Source organism: Vigna unguiculata, chromosome 4 (assembly GCF_004118075.2).
Source record: "Vigna unguiculata cultivar IT97K-499-35 chromosome 4, ASM411807v1, whole genome shotgun sequence".
NCBI lineage: Eukaryota > Viridiplantae > Streptophyta > Magnoliopsida > Fabales > Fabaceae > Vigna > Vigna unguiculata.
In genome coordinates, this window is record NC_040282.1 from 41,676,420 (window position 1) to 41,697,635 (window position 21,216).

Genomic DNA, 21,216 nt, shown 5'->3' on the forward strand with positions numbered 1-21,216 from the left:
TGTAATTGCATCATTGTCCTTTCTTAACATGGGTGTGTATTATAGAAATTGTTATTAATGTCTTTTTAAGAGTGTCAGTTATCTAGCATTGAGCTTAGTTCAATCTTTCAGATGGCCACGGTTAGAAAATTAGTGTCTGTAATCATTTTGGATTGATGCATGTTTATGTACCCTGGCGTTTTGTTAGGAAGGGAAGAGGTCTTGTGACGAATATAGAATTATATAGTGTATCACTCTTATTCAAGTGTTCGTTAGATTGTTGAGTTTTTTTTTTCATACTTCTTTGATTTCCTTTTATCTTAATTATCAACACCTATGCTTGTGTGGATGCCTTGATAATAATTTCTTAGAGAAGAACATTCTGCTACAACTATCTCATCCTACAAAATTTTGACACAGTTTCATCTCCATGAGATAATAAACTTTCTTTCTTGCAACATGTGTTTACCATACACCAATTGCAAAATCAAAACCCTCTTTATCTTGGAACATGTAAAAGAAAGGTCATATACTGATATTGAACTATTATTATATAGTATTGTAAATGACATTAATATCATGAACCTCACTTTACAGAGGTAACATGTTTCTAGTTGTTTTTGGAAGTTGCATCAGATAATAAATATCATTTATATGTAAATTATATTGTAAATTGCTTCTGTTGCTCCTTCCATTAACAACTACAATGACCATTTTCAGTACAACAAATACTTAAGCTTTACCTACCTAATCTACATCACGTGACTGCTACACAAATTTTCCTCTCCTAATCTTATAAACAAATGGAAACCCAAGAGAAAAAGAGAAATCAAATACAATTTCAAAGGTCTAAGAATATATGTTTAGAAGCATTTACAATTTCAGTCTCTCTCAGATGTATTAGTTTCCTTGGACCTGTTCAGGTAACTCATCATCAGATAAACCAATTTGAATCCCTTCTACTAGTTTTCTCTTTGTATAATATCATGGTACATTGGCAGAAAGCGATGGCGACTTTAGAAAGAGATAAAGGAGAAATAGGGTAGCAGCACACACACAACAACCATAGTACTCACACGAGCTTTTTGTTTGGGTGAAGATCGACAACATATGACAGAAGCACAATTAGTGGCAAACTCAAAGAAGGACCTTTCCAAATTCTTGTTAAGCGAATAATCTAAGGACTTCCCATCGATTATCAAGCCAAACCCAGAAGAACTTCCTTTATTTGCATTACAACTCTCTTTTGCAGAGTTAATTTGTGAGATTCCTTCTCCATTTTGCTTCTTGATGCTTTCAAGAGAAGCCTAAGAAATTTTTGTATCAAAGATCTACAATAGTGAAAGAAAATTAAATTCCAAAAATATGCTAAGGCCGTGTACCTTTGCTAGAGCCTGCTTGTCCCTTTGTTTTTCCTAGTATAGGATATATGAGGAATCAAGAGTGATCACTATCTTTTTCATGTCTTTTCTAAGTAAACTGCAAGCATACCTGTACAAAGAAAAGGGTGGAAAATAAGTTCAATTTTACACAACCTTAAGATTTTGTACCTTAAGCAATCTTTAATACAGACAAAAGAAATTTTAATAATTACTAAAATTTTGTACCTTAAGACAAAATTTTGCAGAAACAACATGATAGAAGATGCCTAGAGCGATCACTTGAAGTGAAGAAGACATTGGAAGCCATTGTAAGAAACTTGTGTTAGCACATACCAGACTCGGTAATACTCTTGAATGACAAATAAAATTTACAAGTCAATCTCAGGAAGAATAATAGATCAATACACGAAGAGTCAAGAAGGAAAATTAAAATATTCAACAGCCTAGAGTTCTTAAGGAAAATAAAATTTGACAATGGCGTGACTGCATTGGACCCTGTTCTAAGAAAATTTGAAGGCTCAAATTTTATCAGTTTATCAGTCGTTTTCGGATTTAATCGATTAAGTATATAAATAATCCATATTACATAACTGTTTCAATATAGAGCACAGTGATTCAATATAAAATTTAGCAGAGCAACAAAACAATAAACAAAAATACTAAAGTGATTAATAGTAGATTTTTTTAATCAATAAATCCATAATGATGTTTGCAACATACTTACTAATATTTTTCAAAAGCAATAACAGATAAGAACAGCAAGAGGCAGCTTATAAAAAACATGTTCAATTTCAAAAAAAGTTATATTGTTTTTGCTTCTAATGCATCCAAAGGATTAACAATATTCTGCACCTCATTAATTGATAGCCTTCCATGAAGATTGAGTCCTCCAAGTTGCTTAATATTGATGACCTTGCTATCTCTATCAACAGAAAACGTACTCAGTACTTGAAGATTCTTCAATTCTCCAAAATGCATTGGCATCTTTCTAACATTTGTATGTTCAAATTCCAAACAATTCAATTTGGTGAGCTTATGCAAATTTGAAGGTAATTCCTCCAGAAAAGAACAAAAGTTCATCTTCATTATTAGCAAGTTATAGAGCAAACATATTGAGTCAGGTAGTTTTTGTATATGAGTATACGAAAGGTCTATCGAACAGAGATGTTTAAGATCACCAAGAGAATTAGGGACCTCACTAAGCTGAGAATATCCGTTCAAGGATAAGACGCGTAAAAACTTCAACTTGGAGAACAACTCATGTACCAAAATATTGAATTGACAAGGATTGAAGTCATAGCTACAGTCATTTGTAATTGAATGAAATGAACGCAGTCTTTTAGCATCAATTAAACTCCCTAAATCATCAAAATATTCTACGTCATCGAATGAAAATGAAAAATGACGGGTTGTATTGGGTATATTTCCTTTATCATATTTGAACCTGAAACAGAAGTCTGCACAAACATATTTTGCCAAATCATTGAGAAGGTCATGCATGACAAATCGCATTCCAAAGCTTGATTCAAGAAAGAAGGACCTCGTTAATAGATCATGGAAATATTGTTCACCAATTTCTCGTACATTCTTGATTTGTCGCATTTCAGAGCTTAATTGAAGAAAGAAGGACCTTGTTAATAGATCGTCGAAATATTGTTCACCAATTTCATGTACACTCTTGATCTGTTTAGAGTGATTAAGAAAATCTTCAGCCATCCATAACAAAATTAATTCCTTCTTGTTAAATTCATAATCTTTTGGAAATAATGCACAATAAGCAAAGCACCTCTTGAGATGAGAAGGAAGGTGTTGATAACTCAATAGTAGAGCAGGCATAATTTCAACTTCTTTCGGTAAGTCCCATATGTCGCTTTCCAGTACGCTTTGCCAATCTGAAATGGATGACTTTGTGCGGAGAAGTCATCCAATTCTTTTGCCAATCTCCTTTCTCTCATCATTCAATTCATGATCATCATTTTTTAGTGCATGCTTTTTAAAAGTTTCCAACATTCCTCTTCTTCTAATTGCTTTAGCCTATGCACTTCAGACATCATGTTAGAAGCAACTTTCTCACCACGTGTTGTGACAATAATTCTACTTCCTGGTGCCCCATAACTAAGAGGAGTTCGCACAGCTTCCCATTCTTCTCGTCTTTCGTTCCAAACATCATCCAAAACAAGAAGAAATTTCCTTCCTGATATTTTTTCTTTCAATCTTCCATGAACCATTTCCAGGTCTCCGCTATCATCTTTAGATTTAGTGATTGCCTCAAGAATTGTTTTTGTAACTATCAAAACATCAAAATGGTCGGAAACACAAACCCAAGCTCTGATATCAAATTTGGCCTCCTCTATCTTTGGGTCATTGTATACATGTTGGGCGAGTGTGGTCTTATTACCCAACCCACCCATTCCCACAATGGAAAGTATTGATGGCTGGTCATGATTCTCAGTTTCAGATGTGAGCCAATTTAAAATCATTTCTTTGTCTGCATCTCTTCCATAAATAACACTTTCAACCACCAAAGAAGAAGATGGCAATTTCTGTGACTCTTTGCTACCTGATCCATCACCAGAGTAAATACCCTCTTTCAAACCGAGAGCACCCTTTTGCTTTGCAAGATATTCTAGTTTCTCTAGGACATCTCTCATCTCTGATTCAATTTTCTTGTTAAATGAGGTGAAAGTAGAGTTGAAGAAATTTGATACCTTGGAAGTAAGGGTTTGTGGGTCTGATCGAGCTTCCACTTGGCATCTGGTGAGTTCATACTCTATTTCCTTCAAGAGATCCTCTGCATCGAAGACAACATCTTTGACAGCAAAAAGCCAAGCTTTGATGTGTGGATTTCTGAACTGTTTTTGTTCAGCATCATCAGCGAGAGCATTGATTGAGTGCAGCATGATGTTCAGATTGCTAAGAAGCTTCTCATCAAGTTTTCTTCCACGAAAGAACTGTAAAACTTGAGGAGAAGCCAGCCTGTCGAAGGCAACCTGAAGAAAAGCAGAAAGAAGAGCACCACCAACAACTTCTGCTGCCATGGTAGGGGTTGAGAAATGGTGAAAGGAAATGTATAATTTGAAGTGCAGTTTACGAACCACAATGATGAAATTAATAGTTAGGTATTTTACCATTTTCGGTTACTTTACTCTAAGAACATTGACTCAGTGCAGACTTGACTTTAAGTCTTTTTGACAAAGCAAATTTCCCTGAGCTTTGTAACATAATGATCCATTGGATTAAGAATGGATGGTTGAAATATAGGATGAGTTTGATTCAATCTCATCTAAATTTAAGCAGTTGGATACGCATTCAACGGTTTTGATGAATTTAATGTGTGCAACAATAATTACACCAATTCCACCAGGTATTTAGTTATTAAAAAAAAAGAAGTTAACTTTTATATTTATAAAAAAGGAAAAAAAATTAAAAGGTAACTGTTACATTTTTCTTTTTCCTTATTTGTTTATCTCTAATAACATTTGTAGCTCAACTTGTGCTAAATAGATGTATGTATCTTATGCTTTCCCTTGTTCTTTCTGTTTTCTATCTTTTATATATCCGCATTTTATGAGCTACAAGCTCTAAGATGGAATTTTATATAAAAATAAATAAATAAATTGTGCTAAATAAGGTTCACCAATTAGCATAAAAAGATGTTAAGGTACTTTAAATTATGTAGCACAGATCTTGGTCAATTATTATAGTATACGTAATAAATTGTATTCAATTTTTTTTCTTCTTCCAATTAAAATTGGGGCTTTAGGATTTAAGTATGCAAAACGTAAATTGGGAAGCAAAATTAAAAATCGAAATCAATATATCTATCCACATACTCAAACCCTCAAACAATTTGAAAATTATAGTTCTCTAGATATTTGATTCCAATATTAGGAAAAAAAGAACAAACTTAAATTAGCTAACGATGAGTGCAAGAATTCAATTTGTGTTGTTTGATGTTCACCCCCTAATTGATCCTCAGATATTTTGTTTTTCGTTATTTAATATCAAAAGCGAAAATAGAAAAAATAATTGATTTATGATCTTTGCTTTTGGGCAGAATTAGGTCTTTAATAAGCTCTTACCTAAACCCTAATTTTACAAAACCCTAAAGCAATTTGGTCTCTAATATAAGGTCTACGAGCCTAATTAAAAAATATGCAAACCCTGCGGTTCATTTACAATAAATCTGGGCTCAACTCCTAAAAATTATAAAAAATAACATAGGATTCCAAATCCATCGATCCATATGACTATTTTAAAACTCTGAAGTGTGAAATCAAATACAAGTGTAATCAACAAGTAATTATGTTTATAGAAAAAGTATTGAAATCAACAAGTAATTATGTAATTTATAAACATAATTCCAAAGTTCAGTAGAGTGACCAAGTCCAGTATGAGTTTATTATATGTTAAAACTTCATGAGTCAATCATATAAAAATCTTTTAATATTCTACATCTTGTTTGGACATGATTTTAATTTTAATTTTAATTTTTGCAATTTGTTGATTGGATAATGATATTTTGATCCACATTTGACCCAGTACTCCAATCACTCTTCAATTATCTATTTTAATTTTATTTAATAGTGTGATGTTATAATTAAAGAGTGATTAAAATGGTGAATTAAAAATGAATAAAAGAAAATGGGTCAAAATATCATTATCCTGATTAAACTTTTACTTTATTTCATAAGCTTAGTGTAACTTTGCAATTGTTTGAAAAATGGTATGGTGTCTCTGAATGTGTATTGGTGCGATGAAAATACTCTTGTAACGGTTTTGTTTGTTTTGAATAAGGAAAATGATATTTTAACTCACTATTTTTTATTTAGTTTTAACACACTACTTTGATCATCATTAAATTATCTATTTTAATTTTTTTTAGTGATATGATGTAATAATTTAATGATGTGGGTTAAAAGTGAATAAAAAAATGAGTTGAAGTATCATTGTCTTGTCCTGAGAATAACTAATTGTATAGTTTTGTGATTTTAGGACACTTTGTAATATTTATTGCTTTGTTTGAATTTAGTAGAAGTTACTGGAAAGCATGTATGAAAGATAACATAATAGAATTATATAATTCTATATTGTCATCAAAGAAGTAAAAAAATGATATATATGTGTGTGGTGTGAAATTGGGATCTACTCAACGTTGAATCTCTCTAATAACACGACCATCCAGTTTTAAACCACATGCAGCAAACTGAAAATCCCCTAAATAGATTCAATTCACGTTGCACTTTCTCCAACAATCTTGGCACAATAGTTAATGGAAAATGTTACTAAATCATCAAAAATATTACCAAATATTGATAACATTTAATCAACTTTTATTGATGCGATTTAGTAATATGAGATAAAATACTTGTTGTAACATCCGAGTTAACGGTATAAATTACCAGACAAAACATTTACATAATTGATAAAATCAAAACATAAAAGTTAATACATAAATCTCATATTACAGTCATCCCAACATAGATCAATTGAAATACAAAATAAAGTATAAGTATAACTATCAAAGATTTTTCAAAAGGAAAACTAGGATCTAACACCAGAAAATCTAGATGTAACTATACAACAGCATGTCCTTCTCCTTCTCTAATCCAGCTCCAAAATCTCCAACTGCTCACACCAATCAGGTGATTATTGCCTCCAGTGCTCTACAGAGTGGGTATACAGTACCACACACAAGGTTAGTCCGTTAAAACCTCTGATCAAGGTAAAATTTCAAGGCTAGGACCTCATGCTTCTCTCACCACATGTCTCATCCTTCTCTACTTCAGAAATTGATGGTCATTAGAACATCAAGATAACTTCCAATTGAACTCTCATGTTAATGCTTATAATCCAGCTCCAAAATCTCCAACTGCTCACACCAATCAGGTGATTATTGCAAAAAAAAAAAAAAAACAGACACCAAAGGGAACAAAACACAAGAGTAAGGGTAAGCTAATGAATTTTAAAAAAAAAAAAAAAACACATTAACCCACGATACAATAGTTAAGGTATACACAAACAATCAACTATTTACATACAGGCATTGGCGGAACTAGGTGATGACAGAGGGAGCCACGGCTCCCCCATTTTTTTTTTTTTTGAATTTTTTTTACATATATTTATATATTTTTAAAAATTATAATATATATTATTTATATTAAGATTATATTATGGAAAATTATAATAAAAGATAAATAAAAAAATTTAATGGAGACATTAATTTATAAAAGAGATTAGGTTTTTTTTTTCTGACTATAAGATCTTTTCACCATGTAAATTATCATGAAAGTGTGTGAAGAGAGATAAATACAAAGAGATAAATTGGGAAATAAAGGGTGGAAACACATAGATTGAGATTGTGTATACATTCGTGCATGATCTCTCACAAATCAAAGTTAGTATCTTATTATGACTTATGTATATTAGTTTATGATTCTTTTTATGATGTTTCTTCCAAATTAAGTTTATCCCAAATTAATATAAACCCTAATTATGATTTTAGGGATTCTTTTATGAAATTGGTATAAACCCTAATAATAATTTTTCCTAAATTATTATAACCCTTAATTATGAAATTTAGGGATTTTGTGTTTTTCGGGTATTTTTGTTTTAAGTTTTGAATTTATACAATATTGCTTATTTAATTAAAGTAGTATGAGTTTTGCTATATTTTGCATTGTGATAATCGTGATTTGTGAATATAAATTTTATTTTTTCTAAATAGGCGAGAGGTGATAAATTTATATTAGAAAGATTATGATAAAAAGTAAAAAATTGATTCCTCTTTTTCAAGGAGAAAAGGTTTGTGATAAAGATGAAAAAAATGCATTTACAGTAACTAAACTTAAGAAATTTAATAAGAACTAAGAATTTAAGACAATAAAAAACAAATCTCTAAAGTTCTCAGAGTTACATATCATGAATTTAAAAATTCATTAGAACGTGATCTGGGAAAAACGACATCAAATTTGACAATACCACCAAATCAAATTGATGAGATACGAATGACTTATCTAAAATGGTATTCATGGTTTGGTATCATGATATAATAGCATGATATAATAGCGAATGATAGTAATATATTTTTGAATTCTACTATTATGTGTGTTTGTTTTAAGGAGAGGAAATGAAGAGAAAAAATGAAGAATTTTTCTTCTAAAGAAAAATTATATATAACAAATCTAATTTGGCCCCCCTATATTTTTTGTCCAAGTTCCGCCACTGCATACAGGTATTTAAAACTAAAACTCAATTAATCCGGATACAAGCATTGATGTTGAGTCCTAGTAAGTTGTGCACTTGTGGTGGCATCTAGTACTCTACGGAGCGGTAGATAGTACCACACACAAGGTTAATCCATTAACACCTCTGATCAAGGTAAAATCCAAAGACTAAGACCTCATGCTCCTCTCACGACATGTCTCATCCTTCTCTACTTGAGAAATTGATGGTCATTAGAGCATTAGGATAACTTCCAACTAAACTCTCACGTCAATGCTTACACTACAACAATCACTACTAATTTTCCTTGAATTAGTATTATTACATACTCATTCATCAATCATTTCTCAAAATAAATATTCATAAGAGTCATAAGCTTTCTCGAATAACTCAGTGAGTAAACGTTAAGGTTGTGATCTACTCGCTCATCGAGCACATCCTCTCGCTTACCTAAAAGTGTGAAATTGTCCTTTTTGACCAGCGATAAAATGGCTTGCCTAAACTCGCTGGGCTGGGACTCCAGCGGAAAATATTTTAAATAATTCACCCAGTGAGAACTACTCATTCAACGACTTCGAAGTCAAAAAGCCTATGAATTTGAAACTCGCCCAACGAGTAGCATCGCCCAACGACTTCCAAAGTTTGGGAGCTTCTGACTTGAAAACTCGCCCAGTGAGTAATGGCTCACCCAACGAGTAATGGCTCATCCAACGAGTAATGGCTCGTCTAACGAGTGTGCATAATTATGCAGAACATGTTTGCTGCATAATTCTACATTACGAAAATCAGGCCAAACCTCCCAACAACCGTACCAGATACCAAAACAGAAATTCATCATGAATACCAATATCAATTTATCTCAGATGCACAATTAAAACATTAGTTATTCTCAAGAAAGATAATCTAATTTTCATAGCTTTCACATAACATTTCTCATTTTGCAACTCATATATCAAAATAAATACAATCATACACTTTATAATTCTGACATGTTTGAATTTTAAAATAATACAACTAACTTTCCTTACTTGTAAAACAACGTAGACGACCCAAAGCGAGTATCAAACCGCTTTTTAAACCTAACAGAGACCACAACTCAATCTAAGAACAACAAGAACATGATTAGGGAACATCATCAGAACCATTGATCAAGGGAAAAACATGAATAAAACTCAAATGACACATACGAGTGGAAATCTCTTGCATGCACCAAAGATCTAAATTAAGCAAGAGACAAGAGTAGAACATAACTTACTTTGTTGGAGAAATTGATCAGGCAGAATTAGAGAACTTGTCTCAGGGATCACCCTAGTGGTCTTTGATGATCATCAGACAAATGAACATAGGAGGAGTGAGAAATTGAGAGAGAGGGTTATAGAATAAAGGATTTTTAGAGAGATATGACACTTATAACTAATGAAACTCTTTATAAGATTTCTATTTATATTTTAGTATTCATTATTTTAAACACCTTATCAATTCTAAAATACTATCTTCTAGGTTCTCAAACATACTATAGCTTATGTTATTAATAACATCTAACAACATTTTGACATATTAATAGAAACATTTAAAAATATGTTAACTAAATCTTTTAGTAATATTTTTTTAGAAGAAATGAAACTGTTTTAGAAATGTGATTAAGAAATTTAGTGACTTTCTTTTTCACAGAGAAAAATATAATATTATAATAGCGGTGCTGGAAATTTTGTAACATTTTTTTAATAAAAGGTAACATTTTAAAATTGTTAATAAAATTTTTGGTAACGTATTTTTTTACAGAGGTAGGTAACATTATCAAAACTGCGACCAATATAAATATTTTGTAAAAATCAATAAATGTTACCAAATCTTTTTCTTTAGTGAAATAAAATATGTTTTCTTAATAAATTTTACAAATAACATTTCATTTAATAAATCAAAATTATGTCAATACTGAATTCAATTAATATCTAAACTAAAAACATAAAATAATTAAACTTATCAAGGTATATCCAAAACAAGTTATACAATTGTAATTTAATGTATTTAATTAAATATATTTAATAATTTAATTAACCAAAACAATGGTGAAGAGTCATAAAGTGACATGGGTGCATGATAGTTGAAATAACTTCAAACAATAAGTACACAACAATCAACTGTAATGTATTGATATGGGGATGTCAACACACAAGTAGCCATCCATAAGTTTTGCAATATCCAAAAAAAATAAAAAAAGCAATGTAATAAAGATAAACAAAATAGTATTATATATAGACTTTCATCACTAACATCAAAATAGAAAACAAAGTAGTACAGATTCTCTATCAAGTTTATTTGATGTTTTTTATAAATGTTTGGACAGAGATATTGGAGAATTATACAATAATCGGTTCTTTAATGTGAGCAATCTTTTTCCAGTCTTGGTCTTGTGGATTCTGATAACGCTCACTGATTAATGGACACGACCGGATTTCAAGAAAAGAGATGGATTTGGGCAAACCCTCTTCTGGTAAGCATTGAAGGTTGAAGCATCGAATAATTGTGAGAGAGGAGAGGTGAGAGAGACCCTTGTAGTCCAACTTTTTGAGATTTGGGCAATTAAAGATTCTTAGAAAGGTAAGAGAGGGTGGCAACAAACCTTCATCGGGAAAATACTCCGTATCCACATTTTCAACATACAACCTTTCAAGACAAGGCTCGGCACCCAAAGCCTCTCTCAGGGAGGTTATAAGTCTGAAACTTGAAAGAGACACCTCTTTTAAATTTGATGGCAAACTTCCTTCTTCAAACATCTCCACTTGTGGACATTCCCATTCTTCCCATTCCTTCATGTTCCTGAAGCTTAGTCTTTCCATGGACGCAAAGGAAGAAGAGTTGCTCCCATAAAATCCATCACTAACACCAATGCTCACTATTCCATCAAGCCCTTCAATCTCGAGGTTCTTCAGAGATGACAATTCTCCAAGGGAAGGCAAACATAGACAATTTTTACAGTTATTCAGACTTAAGAACACCAAATTAGATAATGAATTATCAAATAACCAACTTGGAAATTCTATACCGTGATAGCTCCAGATTGACAAATGCTCCAAGTGAATGGAAGGTTGGAGATTCTCAAGCACTTCTTTTTCTTCCCTTGCATCATTAGGGACATGATTTGAATTCCATATTAACCCTAACTCCACAAGCTGTTTATCTTTCAAATTTGCCTCTAGTGCATCCAAAGGATTAACAATATTTTGCACTTGATAAATTGATAGGCTCCCATGAAGATTGAGTCCTCCCAACTGCTTAATACTGGACTCACTATGGACACGAAACGCATCCAGTAAATGAAGATTCTTCAATTCTCCAAAATGCATCGGCATCTTTGTCACCTTTGTATTTTCAAATTCCAGACAATGCAATTTGGTGAGTTTATGTATATTTGAGGGCAATTCTTCCAGATCTGAACAATAGTTCAACTTCAATATTAGTAAGTTAAAGAGCAAACATATTGAGTCAGGTAGCTTTTGTATATTAGTATATGAAAGGTCTAACGAACGAAGCTGTTTAAGAGCACCGACAGAATCAGGAACCTCTGTAATAAGATCACCAAATCCACTCAATGATAAGACGCGCAAAAACTTGAACTTGGAGAACAATTCATCAATCAGAATCAATGCACAAGGAAGACCGTCAATATTATTTGTCATTGGAATAAATGAACGCAGTCTTTTAGCATCAATTAAACTCCCCATACCATCATCATATACTTCATTATCAATTGAAAATGAAAAATGACGGGTTGTTTTGGGTATACGGACTCCTTTATCAAATTTGAACATGAAACAAAAGTTTCCACCAACATATTTTGCCAAATCATTCAAAAGGTCATGCATGACAAATCGCATTTTAATACTCGACTGAAGAAAAAAAGACCTTGTTAATAGATCATCGAAATATTGTTCACCAACTTCTTCTACATTCTCGATATGTTGAGAGTGACGGAGAAAATCTTCAGCCATCCATAATAAAATTAACTCCTTCTTATCAAATTCATAATCTTTGGGAAATAATGCACAATAAGCAAAACACCTCTTAAGGTGAGAAGGAAGGTGCTGATAACTCAAAAGCAGAGCAGGGATAATTCCAAGTTCTTTTGGTAAGTTCCATATGTCACTTTCCAATACGCTTTTCCAATCTGAAATGGATGCTTTTGTGTAGAGAAGGCATCCAATTGTTTTCAAAGCGAGAGGTAATCCTTTGCATTTCTCAACTATGCTTCTACCAATCTTCTTTTTCTCATCATTCAATTCAAGATCATCATCTTTTAGTGCATGCTTTTTAAAAACTTTCCAGCATTCATCCTTTTCTAATTGCTTTAGGTGATGCACTTTAGATCTCATGTTAGAAGCAACTTTCTCAGCACGTGTTGTGACAAGAATTCTACTTCCTGGAGCCCCGTCGTTAAGAGGAGTTTGCACAACCTCCCATTCTTCTCGTTTTTCGTTCCAAACATCATCCAAAACAAGAAGAAATTTCTTCCCTGACAATTTTTCTTTCAGATTTTTGTGAACCATGTTTAAGTTCCCACTATCATATTTTTTATCAGCGATTGACTCAAGAATTGTTTTTGTCACCGTCAAAACATCAAAATGATCTGAAACACATACCCAGGCTTTGATATCAAATTTTGCAACGTCGATCTTTGGGTCATTGTACACATGTTGGGCGAGTGTGGTCTTACCAAGTCCACCCATGCCCACAATGGAAAGAATTGATGGATGGTTATGATTGTCTATTTCAGATGTGAGCCAATCAAGGATAATTTTTTTGTCGGCATCTCTGCCATAAATAACACTTTCAACCATCAAAGAAGATGATGGCAATTTGAGCATAAGTCCTTGGGAGAACTACACCCCAAAAGCTAGCTATTGGAGTGGGAGAACCCAAGTCCTTATAAGACCTCCCTTTGAGGTGACCTCCCCGATGTAGGAGGAGTTTGAATGACCCGTATAAAAATGTGAGGAGTTGGATAGGCATTCAACGGTTTTGATGAATTTAATGTGTGAAACAATAATTTAGTCCTTAGTGTAGGAAATATGTATCCCGAGAGGCTAAAGGCCCCCAGCGAAACAATAATAGTTGACACTTTCGAATACTACAAACCTTTATAAGTTAATCATTCTTTTTCGTTTGATTTTTAAAACTTTTTTAGACACTTCATTTGTAGGTGTTTAGTAAAAAGTATGGATTTAGACTTCTAAAGCATTTAGGCGAGAGAAACTTTTTTTTGGGAAAATGTTTTTTAACACCACTTCCACCAAGTTTATAGTTATTAAAAAAAAGTTAATTTTTATATTTATAAAAAAGAAAAGAAATTAAAAGGTAAAATAGTAGAAATGAAATATGTGGAAAAAAATCTTAATTGTCACTGTTAGGAGAAAATGTTTCATTAATAATTAATTTTAATAATAAAAAATAATTAATTACTTCAGATACAAAAAATAGTTAATTACTTCAATGATCAAAAGTAGTTAATTATTTTAATGATCAATATTAATTTATAAATAAACATATTTTGTTACTAAATAATTATTATTATAAATAAAATATTATAATTTGGTTCTAAATTGATTTCTAAAATTTAACTAAAGAAATTAATCACTAAAAAATAGTTATGAAAGTTTTTACTACCACAGATATTGATTTCTAAATTAGTGACCATTATTGATTTCTAAATTAGTAACCATAGAAATGATGATGATGTTTTGATATTTATATATATTAGTTCAGTCATCTATTTTAGTGACTGTGGTTCTCATATGTGATGATCATATTTTATACTATAGCAAATAATTATGCATATATCGAGAAAAATGCATAGTGCAAGAAAGATTGATTTAAGATAGACTCGTACTTTTGATTAAGGAAATGTTAAAAACAATATATATATATATATATATATATATATATATATATATATATGTATATATGACACAGGAAAAAAAAACAGCATTATTTTACAAATATCATTTTTCAGCCTAAGATGTTATTACAAATTATTAGAAACAAGATATAAAGCCGAATGATAAAAGTTCCCTATAAATCAACAATTATGAGAGGTTGTTATTAATTGTTTAAATACTTTTTAATCGTTATTAATGCAATACAACATATGTCAACTTTATTTCTCCTCTAAAAATATTTATATTTTCTTACACAATTAATTTTATTAAATCTACTATTCCATTTTTTAACTAACATAGAAAATAAATAAATAATAAATCATATATATAATTTATTATTGGTTCTCACAAATATATTAGTCTTTATCTATAATTTTTAGAATATTTTTTCAAATGTTGACATGGAAATTTTCAATCAACCTTCATTAGGACTATTTTGGCCAATATCAATTGAGAAATTTTCCTGCTAATATCGATCGAAAAGCCATAAAAGAAAATCCGACTAACAATGTTAAAAAAATTAATGTCGATTGATGTCAACCTAAGTAATTTGGTCATCTACAATAGAAAACAAACATCATCATTATTATTTAAAATATTTTAATAAACTTGAAAAAAAAGATACAAGATATCATTGATATTAATATTTTGAATTATTGAGAATTCTTTGATATTTAAATATTTTTTGCACTAAATAACAATTGAAATGATTTATTAAAAAAATTCAAATTGAATAAATTTGAATTGGTTTATCTAAACAAAATATTTTAAGAAATCGAAACGAGATAAGCTCAAATTCAATATCTTTGATGTTTAGTAATAGTGAAATTTTCTATCGTCCTAAATTGAATTTGTGAGTAATACATTATAAAGCAATCACCACACTGAGAAACATTAGATATAATAAATTTCAAATTATAGTTTTCGTTCACCGAAGATTTAGAATAAATTGATTCAATATAAAATTTAGCAGAGCAACAAATTAATAATAATAAAATACTAAAGTGATTTTTTTTAATTTTTTAATCAATAAATCTATAATGATATATAGAACATAATTACTAATGTTTCTAAAACGCAATAACAATAACCAAACACAACTTCTAGAGTAATGTTTGATTTGGAAAAAAAAATTATATCATTGTCACTTATCAAATAATCCATTAAACTCATATGATCATCTCCTTTAAAATTGAGTGTTTCTGTTTTGAAAAAATGGTTTTGCCTTCTATTTATTTACATTTATGATTCCTCCAACTTAAGTATAACATTTCTTTCTTCTGATAGCAAGTAAAATCCATGTAGGACAGATATTTATGAAGACATCATTTATCTTTAATATATCGTAAAACATCTAATGTTGTTTCCAATAACAAACACGTACGCGTTTTACAGTTCAACAATTACACAAACTTTACATGGTTTGACAACTACATAAATCCTGCCTCTGCAAATTTCGTAAATAAATGAAAGTTGGGGAAGAAAATTGTAGCGTAAGAAGTAAAAGCTATTATTGTAATGCTCACTATTTTAATCCCAATCCCCAAAATGGAGTCTAGTTTTTCTGTTTTTTTTTTTCTCTGTCATCCGTTAAACATTAAAAATACATTATTTATTTTTAAGGTATTAGTGATCACCGGTGTATTTTGAAAGTACAACCGACAAACAATACAGAACAAATCAGTAGAGAATTTAAATCGAACAAGATGAAAACAGATACAATTTCAAGTCCCAAGAAAAGGAAGTTTAAAAGTAATTGCATTTTCACAATTGCGTTTGTTTCAAGAACAATATCCCTAAACAACTACTTACTCTGTTCGGTGTGCAGCTTAGAATCAAGGGCCAGCCGATGAGGGAGGGTGTCTTCTGCTCCCTCCAGATTCAGATCGGAATGCTGTAAAAAGATAATACGATTAGCACCAGATACCGGCTTCCAATTAAATCATTAGTTTAAAAATTAACAATCAACAATTAACAAAAGAAATCATTAGACAAAGTGATGAATGTAATAGCACAACAATGTAAATTCCATTTACACAGTCAAATATTTGCGCCTAACAAGATTGTAATTGAAAAGGGAGAGAGATAGTGTAGAGTATCAACACCTGTTGAAGAGGCAGACAAACGGGAATTATTGCACATCTAATTTCAAAATTATGAGCGAACACTTAGTTTTTGAATGTGAGCAATCTTTTTCCAGTCTTGGCCTTCAGGATTCTGACAACGTTGTTCCAACAATGGACAGTTCCAGATTTCAAGACATGAGATGGATTTGGGGAGACCATCCTCTGGTAAGCATTGGAGGTTGGGGCAGTTAGAAAGTGTGAGAGAGGAGAGGTGGCAGAGACCCTTGTACTCCATCTTTTTAAGATTTGGGCAATCATAGATTCGTAGAGAAGTGATAGATTGTGGTAGTAAAACTTCATCGGGAAAAAACTCCACATCCATCTCTTCAATAGACAAGCTTTGAAGACATGTGTTGGTACCCAATGTCTCTCTTAGGGAGGCCATAAGTTTGAAACTTGAAAGAGACACCTTTTTTACATTTGGTGGCAAACCTCCGTCTGGGAAATCCTCTACTTTTGGACAATTAATTATTTGTAGTTCACTAAGAGACGGAAGCAGGATTTGCATCCGTTTTGGCAACAACTTCAAATTCTCCGCTCCATCAATATACATTCTCTGTAGCCGCGGAGCAGATAAGCCTTCACTAGGAAATGAGTCAAATCGTGAGCATTTGAGAATTGACAAATGCTTGAGACGATTATGAGTGTGCTTCTGTGAAATAATTTGTAGGTTATGACACAAAAACAATGAAAGAGCCTTAAGGTTTGGGAAGAAATCTAATGGAAAGGTTGTTAGAGAATCACAACCGCTAATGATCTCAATTTGTTCAAGCAGATCAAAGCTACGGCTCATTGGAATATTCATAATTGGAAAAGCACAAAAGTTCAAGTCTTCAAGTGAATTATGAGATACAATATGCTCACACCTTTCAAGGCACGATGCTTTCATGCTGTCACGTATATTAAGATACTTTACATTAACAAGTTGATCTGGCAGACCTTTTAGCTTGGGACATTGATACACCTTGAGAGTTTCAAGACGTGGAAAAGCAGCAGTCTTGTGTTCACATTCTTCCAATTCCTTCATGTCTGAAAATGTCAATCTTTCTAAAGATGTAAACGAAGAAGAGCTATTCCCATAAAATTCAGCACCAATGCTCACTATTCCATCAAATCCAATAATCTCAAGGGTCTTCAGAGATGATAATAATCCAAGGGGAGGCATACACAAACAATATTTACAGTCCTTCAGCATTAAGAACACCAAATTTGATAATGAATTATCAAATACCCAACTTGGGAATTGTGTACCACCATAGTTCTCTATTGACAAATGTTCCACATTTTTGGAAGGTTGTAGATTCTCCAATACTTTCTTTTCTTTCCTTGGATCATCAGGGATATGGTCTGACTTCCATTTTAACTCTAACTTCACAAGATCTTTATTTTTCAGATTTGCTTCTAATGCATCTACAGGATTTACAATATTTTGCACTTCATTAATTGATAGTCTTCCATGAAGATTGAGCACTCCTAGATCCTTAGTACTGAACTCGTTATTTTTATCGACAAAAACCGCACTAAGTACTTGTAGATTCTTCAACTCTCCAAAATGCATTGGCATCTTTGTCACTTTTGTAGATATAAATTCAAGACAACGCAATTTGGTGAGTTTATGCAAATTTAAGGGCAACTCCTCCAGACTTGAACAATAGTTCAACTTCAAGATTAGCAAGTTATAGAGCAAACATGTTGAGTCAGGTAGTTTTTGTATCCCAGTACTCGAAAGATCTAAAGAATGGAGATGTTTAAGATCACCAACAGAATCAGGGACTTCTCTAAGCTCAGAATATTGATCCAAAGATAAGACACGTAAAAACTTAAAGTTGGGAAACAATTCATGTACCAAAATCTTGAATTGCAAAGGATAATGATCAATGTATCTTCTCCCAAATTCTTTATATGGAAAAAAAGAACGCAGTCTTTTAGCATCAATTAAACTCCCAAAACCATCAAAACATTCTACGTCATCGAATGCAAATGAAAAATGACGGATTGTTTTGGGGATGCAGTTTCCTTTATCAAATTTCAACCTGAAACAAAACTCTGCACAAACATATTTTGCCAAATCATTCAGAAGGTCATGCATGGAGAAATGGGTTTTGAAATCTGATTGAAGAAAGAAAGACCTCGTCAGTAAATCATTGAAATATTGTTCACCAATTTCTTCTACATTATTGATGTGTTGAGAGTGATGGAGAAAACCTTCGGCCATCCACAACAAAATTAATTCCTTCTTGTCAAATCCATAATCTTTCGGAAACAATGCACAATAAGCAAAGCATCGCTTGAGATGAGAAGGAAGGTGTTGATAACTCAGTAATAGAGCAGGGATAATCTTCACTTCTTTCGGCAACTCCCATATGTCGTTTTCCAATACCATCTTCCAATATGAAATGGATGACTCTTTGCAGAGAAGACTTCCAATTGTTTTCAAAGCAAGAGGTAATCCTTTGCACTTCTCAACTATCCTTCTACCAATCTCCTCTTTCTCATCATTCCATTCAAGATCATCATCTTTTAGTGCTTGTTTTTTGAAAACATTCCAGGATTCGTCGTCTTCTAATTGCTTTAGGCGATGCACTTTAGATCTCATGTTAGAAGCAACTTTCTCGGCACGTGCTGTGACAAGAATTTTACTTCCTGGAGCCCCATAGCTAAGAGGAGTTCGAACAGCTTCCCATTCTTCTCCTCCTTCGTTCCAAACATCATCTAAAACAAGAAGAAATTTCCTTCCTGATATTTGGTCTTTCAATCTTCCATGAACCATTTCTAGGTTCCCGCTATCATCTTTAGAGTTAGTGATTGCCTCAAGAATTGTTTTTGTCACTGTCAAAACATCAAAATGATCGGAAACACAAATCCAAGCTCTGATATCAAACTTAGCCTCCTCCATCTTTGGGTCACGGTATACATGTTGGGCGAGTGTGGTCTTACCCAACCCACCCATGCCCACAATGGAAAGTATAGACGGATGGTTATGATTGTCGGTTTCAGATGTGAGCCAATTAAAGATAATTTCTTTGTCTGCATCTCTGCCATAGATAATACTTTCAACCACCAAAGAAGATGATGGCAATTTCTGTGACACCTTATTATCAGAATAAGAAGTACCGTTTTTCAAACCAAGAGCATCCTTTTGCTGTTCAAGATATTTTAGTTTTTCTAGGACTTCTTTCATCTCTGATTCAATTTTCTTGTTAAATGAACTGAAAGTAGAGTTGAAGAAATTTGATACCTTGTCAGTAAAGGTTTGAGGTTCAGATCCAGCTTCCACTTGGCATCTGGTGAGTTCATAATCTATTTCACCCAAGAGATCCTCTGCATCAAAGACAGCCTCCTTGACAGAAAGAAGCCATGCTTTGACGTGTGGATCTGTGAACTGTTTCTGTTCTGCATCATCAGCAAGAGCATTGATGGAGTGCAGCATGATGTTCAAATTGCCGAGCAGCTTCTCATCAAGTTTTCTTCCACGAAAGAAATCTACGAATTGAGGAGAAGCCAGCCTGTCGAATGCAACCTGAAGAAAAGCGGAAAGAAGAGCACCACCAACAACTTCTGCTGCCATGGTAGGAGTTGGAACAGATTGGAGTGAATGGTGAATGGAAATGTGTAATTTGAAATCCAAGTGCAGGGATGCTATACCGATGAAACGAGTATGTGGCTATTTTACGACGATGACTTGACTTTAAGGATAGTGGAACATCATTTTCTTTTATCGCATTTTTTCTCAGCTTTGTTCCACAGTTCTCTTTAGATTACGAATGGACGGTTCAAACATTCGATAAGTTTGATTCGCCATTATAAATGTGAGTAGTAATATTCATTCAAAGGTTGTAAAGTATGAAATTCTGAATGGAGAGAAAGTTGAGTCCCTGTGAAGCAATAATAGTTGAGTCTTTCGAATCACAAAAATTGCTCACAGCTGTAATCCATGAATATAAAGCAAAACTTGTCTGATTATAAAGCAGTAGTGACATCTGACAAGTCATATCGTATTTTGAAACCAAAACTTTATATAAAAGTAAATATCTTTTCTGCTTCAATGATCTTATATTCATGCAAATTTATTTTGATGTACTCATTCTCATCCTCTATTTATTCACTTAATTGGCTATCATGAGGTAATTAAGCTAGTTCAGTAGATGTAGTCAGTAATTTCTATTTAGCCGAGATTTAATTATTAGTATTTCTTCGCCTCTTTTTTATCATTTTTTCAAATTGGTTTAATAGTAAGCGTATTACGTCCTTTCATATCTCTGTTCTTAGTAAATAAAGTCATGATAACATGATGTAAAGACATCATGAGTGTATAAGATTTCGAGAGTTGAAGTCACCATCTTACAAAAACATTTCCCAAGAATTATTTGTTTAGTAGATCAAGATTGAACCGCTAATGGAATCTCATCTTACCTCCTCTAAGATTGTTGATTTAAATAAGTGGTATTCGATGGTTTTCATGATATTTGATTTATCTATATGATATGTTGTAGAATTTACAGCCTCAGACCCTGAAGTTATATTACAATGAACACAGGAAACAATTATCTCTTTATACATCATGAACTT

At 32.3% G+C, this 21,216-nt stretch overlaps 3 protein-coding genes across 12 annotated transcripts; all 3 read right to left on the reverse strand.

Annotated features, from left to right (window-relative positions):
* Nucleotides 1–895: 895 nt before the first annotated feature.
* LOC114181182 (putative disease resistance RPP13-like protein 1) lies at nt 896–4,562 on the reverse strand. 10 transcript variants are annotated; one of them, XM_028067552.1, is made up of 5 exons: nt 3,148–4,562; nt 2,902–3,044; nt 1,587–2,283; nt 1,362–1,470; nt 896–1,286 (listed from the first exon to the last, which is right to left on the reverse strand). In XM_028067552.1, exon 1 carries the CDS (start codon nt 4,490–4,492, stop codon nt 3,341–3,343), a length of 1,152 nt encoding a protein of 383 aa, XP_027923353.1. In that variant the 5' UTR covers nt 4,493–4,562; the 3' UTR covers nt 896–1,286; nt 1,362–1,470; nt 1,587–2,283; nt 2,902–3,044; nt 3,148–3,340. The 10 variants fall into 10 exon arrangements, with proteins under 10 accessions (XP_027923353.1, XP_027923352.1, XP_027923349.1 ...); XM_028067551.1 differs by having other exon boundaries at nt 1,587–1,710; nt 2,214–2,283; nt 2,946–4,562; XM_028067548.1 differs by having other exon boundaries at nt 1,587–1,710; nt 2,214–2,283; nt 2,902–4,562.
* A 6,383-nt stretch (nt 4,563–10,945) lies between these two features.
* LOC114180945 (putative disease resistance RPP13-like protein 1) lies at nt 10,946–13,312 on the reverse strand. Its single transcript, XM_028067238.1, has one exon. It carries the CDS (start codon nt 13,310–13,312, stop codon nt 10,946–10,948), a length of 2,367 nt encoding a protein of 788 aa, XP_027923039.1.
* A 2,751-nt stretch (nt 13,313–16,063) lies between these two features.
* On the reverse strand, nt 16,064–20,501 carry LOC114180995 (putative disease resistance RPP13-like protein 1). Its single transcript, XM_028067303.1, has 2 exons — nt 16,627–20,501; nt 16,064–16,415 (listed from the first exon to the last, which is right to left on the reverse strand). Exon 1 carries the CDS (start codon nt 20,213–20,215, stop codon nt 16,676–16,678), a length of 3,540 nt encoding a protein of 1,179 aa, XP_027923104.1. The 5' UTR covers nt 20,216–20,501; the 3' UTR covers nt 16,064–16,415; nt 16,627–16,675.
* Between the last annotated feature and the right edge of the window lie 715 nt (nt 20,502–21,216).

What these genes read in the sequence shown, in the direction of transcription:
- LOC114180945 (XM_028067238.1), bottom strand. Translation starts at nt 13,312, where the DNA reads ATGGGTGGACTTGGTAAGACCACACTCGCCCAACATGTGTACAATGAC.
- LOC114181182 (XM_028067552.1), bottom strand. Translation starts at nt 4,492, where the DNA reads ATGGTAAAATACCTAACTATTAATTTCATCATTGTGGTTCGTAAACTG.
- LOC114180995 (XM_028067303.1), bottom strand. Translation starts at nt 20,215, where the DNA reads ATGGCAGCAGAAGTTGTTGGTGGTGCTCTTCTTTCCGCTTTTCTTCAG.